General features: G+C 35.6%; 1 protein-coding gene across 1 annotated transcript; it reads left to right on the top strand.

Annotated features, from left to right (window-relative positions):
• The first annotated feature begins 2,182 nt into the window (after positions 1-2,182).
• LOC137394248 (decapping and exoribonuclease protein-like) lies at positions 2,183-2,986 on the top strand. The gene has a single exon (XM_068080970.1). It carries the CDS (start codon positions 2,183-2,185, stop codon positions 2,984-2,986), a length of 804 nt encoding a protein of 267 aa, XP_067937071.1.
• The last annotated feature ends 10,467 nt before the right edge of the window (positions 2,987-13,453 follow it).

Raw genomic sequence — 13,453 nt, 5'->3', positions numbered from 1 at the left:
TATATAAAACAATAGTGGGCGTGGCTTGTTTGTTTGGAGCCGTGCGAGCTCCGACATGCGCATCCGTTAGCAGCAAAACTCGGTGAAGTTATACAGCTTTTTACTGGCAGAGTCATATAGCTTTAAAAAGTCACGCAACCAAAACCGGAAACAGAAACGTTCGATTCCAAACAAACCCGATCGACATACTGATTTCCAATGGAATATTCATACCTCGCTCTCAATACCGCTCTTTTTTGCATTTACTTTACGTTTTTACAAAAAAAGTTATTAGCAGCCTTTTGTAGGAAATTTTGTTTTCTCTCAAATGGTTCATGATACAACAATCAATTTTAAAGCGACTGCTAATAAGAGTAGTTTTTGTTGATTAATGTTGCGGCTTCTCTATTATAACTTATATAAAAATAGTAGGCGCGGCCTGTTTGTTTGGAATCGAGCGAGCTCCCGTACACGCTTCTGTTGGTCGCGGGACTCTGTGAAACTATACGGCTCTGATGCAACATAAACAAAAGCAATACATAATAGCAATATAGGACAACAAACAAGTGATTAACGATACAAAAAAGAGCAAAACATAACATGCAAGATATAATACGAAGCATGTGTCACAGAAAGTCATGGCTCGGCATGCACCACACAAGCTAAATTAGGAGTACTTACCTGTTGGCAAGAAAATTAAGAGAAGTGGAATATTAAGAAGTCATGTGTTAAATTGCATGTGTTGTATTTACTTCAACTGATTCTTCATTTAAGAACAAATATTCACGATTTCTAAAATGACAGTACTCAGATACTAAGTACAAAAACAATAGGTAAAGTATTGAATGAAAGCGATCAGTTTTTAAACAAGAGAATGAACTAACGTTAGCTAACGCAGTTAATTATGGAAAAACGTATCTGCACTGCAAATAAGATACATACCATAATGTCCAGATCAGAATCATTATCATTTTCAACTTCAATATTAGAGGTTGATGTGGTCGAATTCGATGTAAAAAACTGTAGGAGAGATTTTTGCGATGACGCCATGCCGAAGAACTTGTGACAACCTTGAATAATTTTGTAAAGAAGCGTGATGCATTGTGTTAATTCAAAGCCCCGGTGATGATTTCAAAAGTTTGGAACTCAGCTACGTTTACTACTTCTGCCTAGCGACTAGTTTTTAGTTTGAGGCAGTAGTTATTCTCCCTTGTGTTAAAAATAAACTATTTATTTGTGGATTTTAATAATTCACGGAAACGACTGTTCGTGAACTCGCGAATTATGAAATCCATCAAATAATTTCCTTCTGTAGGGTAAGTAGCAACCAGTTTGAGAAGTCAAAACCTAAAATCACACGAATGAATGATTGTAACATGCAGCCAACCATTACTATAAGAAGAGTCTATTTGTCCAAAGCCAGGATTAGAGGTTAAAGGTTAGAGGTTAGGATAAAATACCATTCTTTGCTAGATACAAACTCTTGACATTCAGCATGGCAGACCAAGATTCTAACATCTGCATCAATCCACCACCTTGCAGATAATTATTCTGTCTGCTTTAAAACAAAATTATACATTCACTATCATAAGAGCAGTGTCTGCCTGTTTGTCTGTCCCAAAGCAAGGTTTAGTAGTTGAGATAAAAAATGATTTCAATGAAACTCCTTACAGTTGGAATGGTAGACTGACACTCTAAAACTTACACGAATTGATCATCTTTAAGCATTTCTAAATTGTGCCGCAAGTTATTTTCTCTGCTTATTGACACACCTCACGATCTCCCACACTAGACTGCTAGGGTACTCATTCAAATACTAATATAATACAGTGAAAGTCAATAAAGATGTTTTTCATTTATGTCATCTGTGAGATTTATTACAGCCTTAAATAAAAAGGTATAACCCTTAACCCCTATCTATATGTTATGTACATGTAGATAAAGACTTACGATGGCCGACCAACATGAAACCTTGGCGGTAAACGATCTCTCTGAGAAGTTGATGCAGAGACAAGAAAATGTGGAGGTCGAGGTTAAAAAAGAAGACTATTACTACATGACAAGAAAGAAGAAAGTTGTGGGAGAAGGTGGTAAAAGAGAACTTGACTTGGAGAGCACAAACGATAAAAGTTGTTATCCAGTTTTGAAAAAACCTTTAAAACCAAAAAGTGAACTGCTTAACCTATCGGAAGGTTGGCACCCTATGCTCAATGTATGGCAAGGAGAAAACATCGACATTCTTTTACAAAGTTTGCTTCACCATGATCTAGTGGGTAAAGCGACATTCGTATGCAAAAAGAAAGTGCTGTTGGTGATTGCAACCCATTCTCCAGATGCTTGCCGAGGCATAGGAGTTGTTAAACTTCAAAACTCTTACTACCTTTACCTCTATCCTACTGAGAAATTTCCAGCACATGGATATCACGGCTTGCGCTTTGAGCAGCTATTGACAACAACCAAAACTTGTCGTTCAAAAGGAATAGACCAAAACAAAGAATTTGGAGCCCTGTGCAAGGTAAACTTAGGAGGCCATGATCTAATCGTTTCAGGAGAACTTGATTGTCTTGATGGTGAAAACCGTGTCAAGCTTAAAACTTGTAAGGAGGGGTTCAAGACAGCTCGTCATGGTCTGTTACTGAAATGGTGGCTACAGTGTTGCTTCCTCAACATAGAGACCATCTATCTTGGGATTACAGAAACTGACGGAGCTGGTAAAGGGAAGTATGTTGATGCCATTGAGAAACAGTCTCTAACCGACCTTAAACAATTGGTAGATAAGAAAACCGATAAAACAGGGCGCTGCCTTGCCAGACTCAAGGTATTCTTAGACCTTTTAAAGGTACATGCTACCAAAGAGGGCCAAGTTTATCTGATCAAACACAAAAGTGGTACTAAAAATTACACAATAGAAAGGAGTGATGCTGGAAAAGACTTCATCAGCGCAAGGCTGAGGAATGAGTTAATTACGAGAAGTACATATAAGACCATGTCAGATCAATCAGATTAAAATGTGGCGCGTTTCTTCTCACTGAGTCAGACGTGGCTGACAAGCAGAAACCGTTTTTAGTAATGCGTCAAATGATGGTCCAAAAGAACCTACTAACCTAATAAAAGACTGCTCCACAGACTGAACAGATACTCTAAACTTGTACTAAGATATATATATATAAATATATATATATATTTTTTAGTCCCACCGCGTCTGATGAGTGCATTGCATGAAACAGACTTTAGAACGATTACTAAAAGTTTACTTTCGTCTTAATATTTTTTTCAAATATATATATATATATATATATATTCCCCTGAAAAAGGGGAATATATATATATATTCCCCTTTTTCAGGCTCAGGAATAATCACGCATGGGAGTAGAGTGCTTTAGTGTATATTTGCATATAACAGGCACAGTTGCAGCCAAACACTCCTCTGCCATCTCAGAAAAAGTGCCAGCCTTCTATATGGTGGACCTACGGCAGCAACAAGTGTTACATAAAACAAGCGGTCAAACTCGTGATGGGAATTACATAAGTTGTAGTGAGACATATATATATATATACTGTAAATCTTTTATTTCAACCCCATGGCACTTTATTTTTCTACCCTTCCTCTATAGTGGTGGTCAAATGGAGGTGGCATTCAAATAGAGGCTGGTGATGTGTTTTTCAATGCCAAGTATCTTTACTAGTTGATATCTATTGCCTGCAATTAACCTCCAATGATATTATAGCCTGTGCTCTGCTTTACAATTTGTTAGAGCTTTTAATTTTTTATTTCATTTTAAATTTGAAGTATATTTTCATTTTATAACAATACTAGCTGCATTACTCCCCTACAGGAACAGATTGACGTGCAGTATAAGGTTTATTGAGAGTTGTCTTTCATACTGTACAACAACTCCAAATATGCAGTCTACTGAAATTGTCTTGATCAGAGAATGCATGCACATATACATGTCAATGTTAGGGAGAACAATGGAAATCTGCAATGTGTCTTACAGCTAGATGCGTGTAAAATCTAGTAAATATTCTAGATTCATGTGTCTAGATTCATGCATCCGTTTACCCTCGTCTATATTTGCAGTTGACGATCGCGCACTTCTGCCGCTGAGCCCCCGCCTCGGCTGACCAGTCTTTACCCGTCAAGCAGTTGACAATTGCGTTCTTGCACTCGCCTCGCAATCAATCGCTTTGCACTCATAATCAATCGCCTTGCAATCAATCGGCCCGCATCCTCCTTGCAATCAATTGCCTCGCACTCTCTTCGCAATCAATCGTCTCGCACTCGCCTTGCAATCAATCACCTCGCACTCGCCTTCCAATCATTCACCTTACACTCGCAACCAATCGTCTCACAACCATTCGCCTAGCACTCAATCGCTTTGCAATCAATCGCCTCGCACTCGCCAACTCATTCATCCGGAAAGCCGTGCCTGGAGACTCTCGCTGTACTCGGGGCGAAAAAGGTCTCCCGCACATCCCCGAGTGATGCCACGGCCCCAAGCCTAGCTGTGCTACCTGGCGTTGCCCGGGTAGTAAAAAAAGTCTTTGCACAGAAAATTGATTTGTGTTTAACATAAAACAACATTTGCCAATCTAACTTTCATACTTCATATCATGAAAGAAGTGTTTTGTGTAGTTGAAATAAATTAAGAGAAAAAATAAAAACAACTGTAAAGGTTTTCTAACCAATGTAAATTTAAAATTTCATAACTTTCAGCGACCTATATCTTTTGATAACGGATAGTAGAACCTCAGTTCTCAAACATAATCAGTTCCAGAATTTAGTTCGAAAAGCGAGTTGTTCGAGATCCGAAACAATTTTTCACATTAAAATAAAATACGTAATGTAAATTTTAATCCGCTCCAAGGCAAGAAAACAACTTCGGTAAAGTATTTTTTCAACATTTTACACCATAAGCTGTACTTGTACCCGGGTAATAAAAAAAGTCATTACACAGAAAATCTATTTAACATATATAACAACATTTGTCATTCTAACATTCAAACTATATAGGTAACGTGAGAAAAAATGATAGGTAACGTATCATGAGAAGTGTTTTGTGTAGTTGAAATAAAGAGAAAATAAAAAACTGTAAAGTTTATCAAACTTTGTCAAACAACTGTAACTTTCACACTTCATATCACGAGAAAAATGTTTCGTGCAGGTCAAATAAATTTTAAGAATAAGACGACTATACAATGGTTTAGATGTAACAGTGAAATAATTAGCAAGTAATAGCTAAATTGAGTCTGTTTTGCTGCGATTACAATATGAGATGGTTTGGTAATAATGCAATTAATACGAACTGAGAAAATAACATTCGTGAATATGTTGAGTTAATAATAATTCTTGCATAGAAGTGTGTGTATAAAAAGTTACTGTTCCACCAACTGTTCCACCAAGCATCCATCAAAACTCTGAATACGACGATACTGGTACGACGATATGTTATGTAAAAAATAAAATATTGTAGTGTCTTTGTCTGATTGTAGTGTCTTTGTCTGATACAGCCATTTAATAAAATGGCTGTATATCTACAGAGCATCATGTTTACTCGGTGTTTAAATTGGAATAAGCTTGAAACACGAAAAGGACGCTGCTGAAAGTAAATTCTTCTCTTCTACTCAAATTGTTTTATATATTCATCTCGTAATCAAGTGCAAGGAATTTTATCACATTTATCATCTTATATTATACTAGACCATCGATTGATTTAAAGGGTCAATAGATGGCCTTGTATGATATAATATTATAAATGCAGAAGTGATTAAGGGCTATAGACTTAATGTTCTCAAATAATTCGTTCATTTTAATCAAGACGCTACTAAGTAATGCCTCTCTGAAATACTTCTCAAACAATGTAATAACTAAGAATAAAGTTAAATTATTTTAGACTACTGACCTATCAATAGGAAAATGGGAAGTTGGACTCATTGAGATGTCATTTAAAAAGTACTGGCACAATGTTAAAGATACTTCTATGATAATTACATTAAATGGCAATGATCACAGAGTAACGATTTTTGAGAGATATTATAATAGTATTTCCTATTATAAAGTATAATAGAATCATTATAATTAATCTTATAAATTTGTGTTATAAACAATATTAATAGCGCAATCAGGATTAACCATGCAACTAGATGGGGGTGTAACAGAGAAGATAAAATAAGAGTTGGTTTTAACCTAATACAATGACGTAACAAGCAAACATAACAAACATGTACTGTGTTAGTTAAAGGTATGACTGAAAGAAATATAGTTTATTTAGTTTTAAAAAGAAAAAGGATATGTTTGCTACAGTTTGCAGCCGAAACTAGCCTTTTATGCGTAATAGCAGACGAGTGTGAGGAATGAGCGTCGATCAATTGTAAGATCAGATTACTGCAAGGTGCTATCAAATAATATGTTATAAATCTGCAAGTTTATAAGTTATAACAATAATAATAACATAACAAGCAAATATAGTAAAGTTAAAAGTTGGTTGAAAGTGTGACTGAAAGAAAATAGGGCTAAGTTATTTAAAAGGTCTGTCTGACAAAATAAAGATGGAAAGGTTAATTGTCTTCAAGGTTGTTTTCAAGGTTAGTTATCATCATGGTCGGTTAAAGACTTGTTGAACTATGCTCAACTTTTAATTCAGGCAACTAAGTGATAACATGAATTGATAGGCAGGCAGCATATTAAATATGCATGTTAAATTACTTAGACCGCAATTAACTATACCTGTATTAACAAGTAAAAAACACCACCATAGAAGCCATACACGCATCTATATGTTCCTTCTATATACATTCTGTTATTTATGTATTCACACAGAATACACATTAATGTATTCTGTGTTTCACACAAAATACAAAAATGTAGATAGCATGTGTGTACCCTATGTACTTTTATGTCTTTTGTGTTTTCTCTATGTACTCTGTGTACATTTATGCATTCTGTGTTCCTCTATGTACTCTATATACATTTATGTATTCTGTGTACATCCATGTACTCTATATACATTTATGTATTCTGTGTACCTCTATGCACTCTATATACGCTCATGTGTTTTGTGTATCTCAGGAGGAAAATATATTCCTGAGTCATCTCTGGCCTGGCTTCAAAATGTTAAGGAGAGTTCCACACCCACCTTCACAATCCAGGAACGTCAATAAAGCACTGCAGCTATTTATATTGACAATTCCATAGAACATTGCTGACTACAAAATTGCACACTTGTATGATTTTCTGTTTTTTTTAAAAATGAAACTCTTCTTTTGATCTATTGATTGTTGACTTTCATTTTAAAATGAAATTCTTCTTTTAATCTATTGATTGTTGACTTTCATTTTAAAATGAAATTTGGCGTTTCAACTGTTTGTGTTTTGATCATTTGTACCGACTTGCAACCTTTTTCAAGTTTTACATAAACCAATGTACTTTATTACGGGAGTTACTCGTGTACTGAGAGTTCAATATGTTGTGAGAGATCGTCATGTTTACAAATTATATGCACAACTATTTTTAAATGTGGAAAGTTGCCCTGGTGGAGCAGGTGGTAGCTTGTCTAAGAATACAAACAGCTGAGTTCGATTCCTGTGTGGTGTGAATTTATTTTCTAATGCTCTTTGCATAGCTTCAAACAGACTGACAGATCAGACAGACACTCTTATTATAGTAAGAATTATAATAAAGATTTTAAACTGTTATAGCAGTTAAATACAATCATATTTATATGTAACAAATGCTTGCATAACATTATTTGTATTTTTATTAAATTACATGAAGTTAAAATATTAAAACCAATCAAAATTCAAATCAGCCATTTGTAAAATTGAAAATAGCACCACAGCAAACAGCAACACTATGATCATGTATGTAAGACGAGAAAACTCCAGTAGATATGTCATTGTGGATACCGGCTACAAACAGTCAGCCAATATGGCAGTCAATGTGCGTCTTCCTGATTACGCAGGTAAAACCAATAAGGAATAAATGCATGTTGGCCCTCTCTATCTAATGTCATCTCAAACCTTGATTGCCCGACCTTTCTAGTGAGCACATGCGGCACCAGTTCCTCTGTCACATTTTCTTTCACAAAGGTAAGGAATCTGTCCATGAATGCTAAACAAGTCGATGGTTGTCGATCAATCATCTGTCGAGGCAACTCATGAACGTTGTACCATTTGGTAGTTTTTACAAAGCCATTGTCGTCACGAAAACCGCATAAAACCTTTCGCAGCCCGAGAAGAGATGACTGAAGCCACCATTTTATGAGCTTATCGCGACGAAAACACTTTCCTCGAAATTCATTTTCGATTCGCTTTTGAGTTTTTACTTTGAAGTATTCGTCATCTTTTATGCCATCGACTTCACCACGGAGAATTATTGAATGCTTTCCTAGACTGGTTTTAACCACTGAAAAAAATTCTGAATTAAAATTCAATGGCATTGTAGGTGAGACTGCCGGTTGGTGGGGAGGATTGGTTACATAAGATTTCAATTTAGAACCCCAGTAAACCATCCGATGGTCCCTCTCTGTCAGCGCTGCTTGTTTCTTGCGACTTACTTCACTCTGTAACTCATACATATAGAAAACATCTCCAATCTTTTGTACTACTATGATCATACCGATTTCATTGTACCCGCCGATGTCGTATGGTGTGCAGCCAAGGTTGGTCAGAAGATTCCGGAAACAGACAAATTCAGATTGACCAACTAAATTGTTGCAAACCAGTGACTCAAGCAAAAGGCTCATATACTCATTTTCGTCTTCCTTTGCTATTTGATCCTCAAAACCTGCATTGAGGTCATACGGTAAATCACGCTCCATCCATATAAGTTGGTTTTCTCTATCATCCTCACACAGTCTTCTTTGATACTCTCCTTGTACAGTGTACATGTGACCTGGAGCCGGATCTTGGACATGTTCATTCAGATGCTCTTCATTTTCAGCTGCCAATTTAGTAGAGTAAGCTGCAACCTCTTCAGTGGGACCCCGTGAGGGTTTGGGCATTGTTGCTAAGGCCTCTACATCTATGGTAAGGTGTGGCAACTGCGCAGCCATGCTTTGACAATGTTCTACTCCGGGCTTGGTAAGCTTCCTTCAGAGCCACTCTGTAGCAAATAGCACAGACACGGACAATTATATGTTATACCGCCTTTCATTGCAATAAGCGCTCGTAAAAGGCTCACAGATAATCCCGTTAAGACGAGATGCCACTCACAAGTGCTTTTACTGTTTGTGTGTTTCTGTTCACTTTTTTAAAGCCCATGCGGATGAATTTTGTTTTTCTTAGATTTATTACATGCCTCAGAGAATGTTCTAGACTGCGTTCATTTAGATAGACAAAAAGTGTTGATCATAATTGCCCAGGCGCTCAATTTATTTATGGTGAAAATTTAATACTATCATTGATAGCGTCGTTGGAGGTAAGTGTTATTGATAGTATCATTGAGTAAAATATTATGGTGAAAATTTCCCATCTCTTTTGACTCTCCTACTATTGCTGGTGGCTGACAGTTTTAAAATTTATTTATTATTTAATATTTTGTATATCTGTGTAAAGCCTACTATATAAAATCATTAAAGAAGAGTTTTATCTTGTAAACACTCAGCTTATTTACATATGCCACATCTGTGTTCAGAGATCGGCTGGGAGGTTCTGAAATTTTAAGCTTTTCTTACCTACCTTTACAAGACAAGTTTAAGGGTTTACCATAGTGTAAATGGAAGTTAACCACAATATGTTAGCCAGAATGCTAGTTGGGTGGAGTTCGCTACCAACTGTCTTTTACAGTGTGCTGATGGAGCTTGTGAACAGCTGCAAGTTTCTTTCCTTTACCCTACCTTCATCCAACTAATTTTTCTCTCTTACTTTTCCACTCTTTTCTTTCTTTTCTTTATTTTCTTTCTGTCTGTCTGTCTGTCTGTCTGTTTCTCTCTCTATTCTCTCTCTATTCTCTCTCTTTCTATTCTCCTTCTCTCTTTTCTCCCTCTCTCTCCCTCTCTCTATTCTCTCTCTATTCTCTCTCTATCTCTCTTTATTCTTTCTCTCACTCACTCTCTCTCTATCTCTCTATCTCTTTATCTCTCTATCTCTCTATCTCTCTTTCTCCCTATCTATCTCTCTATCTCTCTATCTCTCTATCTCTCTATCTCTCTATCTCTCTATCTCTCTATCTCTCTATCTCTCTATCTCTCTATCTCTCTATCTCTCTCTAACTCTCTCTCTCTCTCTCTCTCTCTCTCTCTCTCTCTCTCTCTCTCTCTCTAACTCTCTATCTCTCTATATCTCTATCTCTCTCTCTATCTCTCTCTCTTTCTCTCTCTTTCTCTCTCTATCTCTCTCTATCTCTTTATCTCTCTATCTGTCTATCTCTCTTTCTCTCTCTTTCTCTCTCTATCTCTCTCTATCTCTCTATCTCTCTATCTTTCTCTAACTCTCTCTCTCTCTCTAACTCTCTAACTCTCTATCTCTCTATATCTCTATCTCTCTATCTCTCTATCTCTCTATCTCTCTATCTCTCTTTCTCTCTATCTTTCTATCTCTCTCTCTCTATCTCTCTCTCTTTCTCTCTCTTTCTCTCTCTTTCTCTCTTTATCTCTCTATCTCTCTCTCTATCTCTCTCTCTATCTCTCTCTCTATCTCTCTCTCTATCTCTCTCTATCTCTCTATCTGTCTATCTTTCTTTCTCTCTCTTTCTCTCTCTTTCTCTCTCTATCTCTCTCTATCTCTTTATCTCTCTATCTTTCTATCTCTCTCTCACTCTGTCTCTATTCTCTCTCTATTCTCTCTCTATTCTCTCTATTCTCTCTTTTCTCTCTATTCTCTCTATTCTCTCTATTCTCTCTATTCTCTCTATTCTCTCTATTCTCTCTATTCTCTATATTCTCTCTATTCTCTATATTCTCTCTATTCTCTCTATTCTCTCTATTCTCTCTATTCTCTCTATTCTCTCTATTCTCTCTATTCTCTCTATTCTCTCTATTCTCTCTATTCTCTCTATTCTCTCTATTCTCTCTATTCTCTCTATTCTCTCTATTCTCTCTATTCTCTCTCTCTCTCTCTCTCTCTCTTCTCTCTATTCTCTCTATTCTCTCTATTCTCTCTATTTTCTCTATTCTTTCTATTCTTTCTGTTCTTTCTATTTTCTCTATTCTCTCTGTTCTCTCTATTCTCTCTATTCTCTCTATTCTCTCTCTCTATTCTCTCTTTTTATCTCTCTCTTTATCTCTCTCTTTATCTCTCTCTTTATTGCCAATTTTTGATAAATATAGGAAACTTTTCCAATGTTTTTTTGACTCAATATTTTTATCTTTTGGTATCTCACTCACCTAAAATCACTGACTTCTAGTAAAGTATAAAAAGAGAATATTGGGGTACAGGTAACAAACATAATGCAGTCACATCTTGAAATTTACATGCTGCAACATACGAGAAAGTTGAGAAACGAGCAGAATTCCGAGCACACTTCTTCTTTGAGATACGAGTAATCTTTGCGATACAAACATACGAGCTGGTTCTCAATGGCTACTATTTGGCCAAGTATGGGAAATTCTGTCTTCAACAACAGTATCGCTCGATCTTCCTTCTCGAATCAGTTTAAAAAGGTTTTTACAAAGTTTGTTAAAAGTTGTAGTAAACGCGATGCAGAAAGCGTCAAACCGAAAACAGAGAATAAAAAAGACAACAAAATTAAAATTAGTTTAGTAAAAGATTTAAACTTAACTTTAAATATGTGTTTAGTAAGTTAAGTTTACTTAAATTAAATTAAAGTTTCTGTTACGTAGCATCACAAAAGTTACATGTGCCAATTGAGCGGCTGCCAAGTCTCTCTCTGACTGCTGTTTGCTTCTACGTCTGTCTCGAAGGTAAAATTTTACAGTGGTAATGTTACTTTTTAATGCAGATAAAAATGTATTTGTTATCTTGTCGACATTGGTACTAAGTTATAACACATTTTCCGCTAGAATATCCTGTTTTATATGTTTTTTCATAGTTTGGTAACGGATTAATATGTATTTATTAACTTTCTATAGGAAATAATTCCTTGAGACATGAGTAAATTGACATATGAGCTCAGCCTCAGAAAGCAGGAAGCTCGTATATTGAGGTACAACTGTATAATGGTTTTAAATTATTATTTTTTATTATGTATCATATTTAATTAATTTATTGTTTTACTAACTAGTTGTTGCAACTATAATCTGAAAGTACAGCTGATGTCACAGCTACTATATTATTGTAATGTTATTAAAACACTTAATATGATACAAAACACTGAACAATACTATCTACAAGAATTTCTGCCTATTCTGAGCGTTACTGAATAAGCAATAATAAAAGAGACACCACCAATAGAAACAATAAACATGATAAAACTTACACAAAATCTTTAGTAGATTTTATTAGAAAGTATTGTAAAGTATTAGTCTCTTTTATCATGTGATTGTTGTTGATGTTTGAGCTGATCTGATTTTCACGATATTTAAAGATTAAAGTCATAAAACTTGATCGTGTTTAAAACGCTCAAATCAAGAGAAAGTGCGATTCTGACTTCCAAATAAAACTGTAAACAACGCTGCTCGGTCTTGCATTGCACACTAGCTAATTTTCCCTTTTTCAGGCTCAGGAATAATCATGCATGGGAGTAGAGGGCTTTAGTGTATATTTGCATATAACAGGCACAGTCGCAGCCAAACACTCTTCTGCCATCTCAGAAAAAGTGCCAGCCTTCTATATGGTTGGCCTACGGCAACAACAAGTGTTACATGAAACAAGCGGTCAAACTCGTGATGGAAATTACATAAGTTGTAGTAAGACATCATTCAATGCACAATGCTATAATAAGCGGCTAAATATAGATATGCATATATGACAACTACTGCTACCGAAGATCACTAAAATAAAGTGTAAGTTTTTTAAAATGTAGCCAATATCTGTGTGCTACGGCCACCACAATCCGTCATATGCGTATTCATATGTCCGCTAGCAGTTAATGATGTCATTTTTACTCATACTTCTCTTCTGAGCGTTTTGACCGTGATCATGTTTTGTTGATTTTAATCTTGAAACCTTCCGGCAGTCAGATCTTCTCAGACATCAACAACAATCACAAATGTGCAAGAAATGCTGATACTTTTTGATAGAATCTACTAAACTTTTGTGTAAGTCCATCTTTAAAGCATTGTTAGTCTTTAAAGCATTGTTAATTAGACTATTCCATACATGAATATTACACCTTAAGTCTTTAAAGCATTGTTAATTAGACTATCCCATACATGAATATTACACCTTAAGTCTTTAAAGCATTGTTAATTAGACTATCCCATACATGAATATAACACCTTAAGTCTTTAAAGCATTGTTAATTAGACTATCCCATACATGAATATAACACCTTAAGTCTTTAAAGCATTGTTAATTAGACTATCCCATACATGAATATAACACCTATAAGTCTTGATGCATTTACACATTCCAT

The sequence above is a fragment of the Watersipora subatra genome, chromosome 4 (genome assembly GCF_963576615.1).
Source record: "Watersipora subatra chromosome 4, tzWatSuba1.1, whole genome shotgun sequence".
NCBI lineage: Eukaryota > Metazoa > Bryozoa > Gymnolaemata > Cheilostomatida > Watersiporidae > Watersipora > Watersipora subatra.
The sequence above is the reverse complement of the archived record's forward strand: the minus strand, read 5'-3'. Positions and strand labels throughout refer to the sequence as shown.

Coding starts and splice junctions, on each gene's coding strand:
- LOC137394248 (XM_068080970.1), top strand. CDS start 2,183: ATGCTCAATGTATGGCAAGGAGAAAACATCGACATTCTTTTACAAAGT.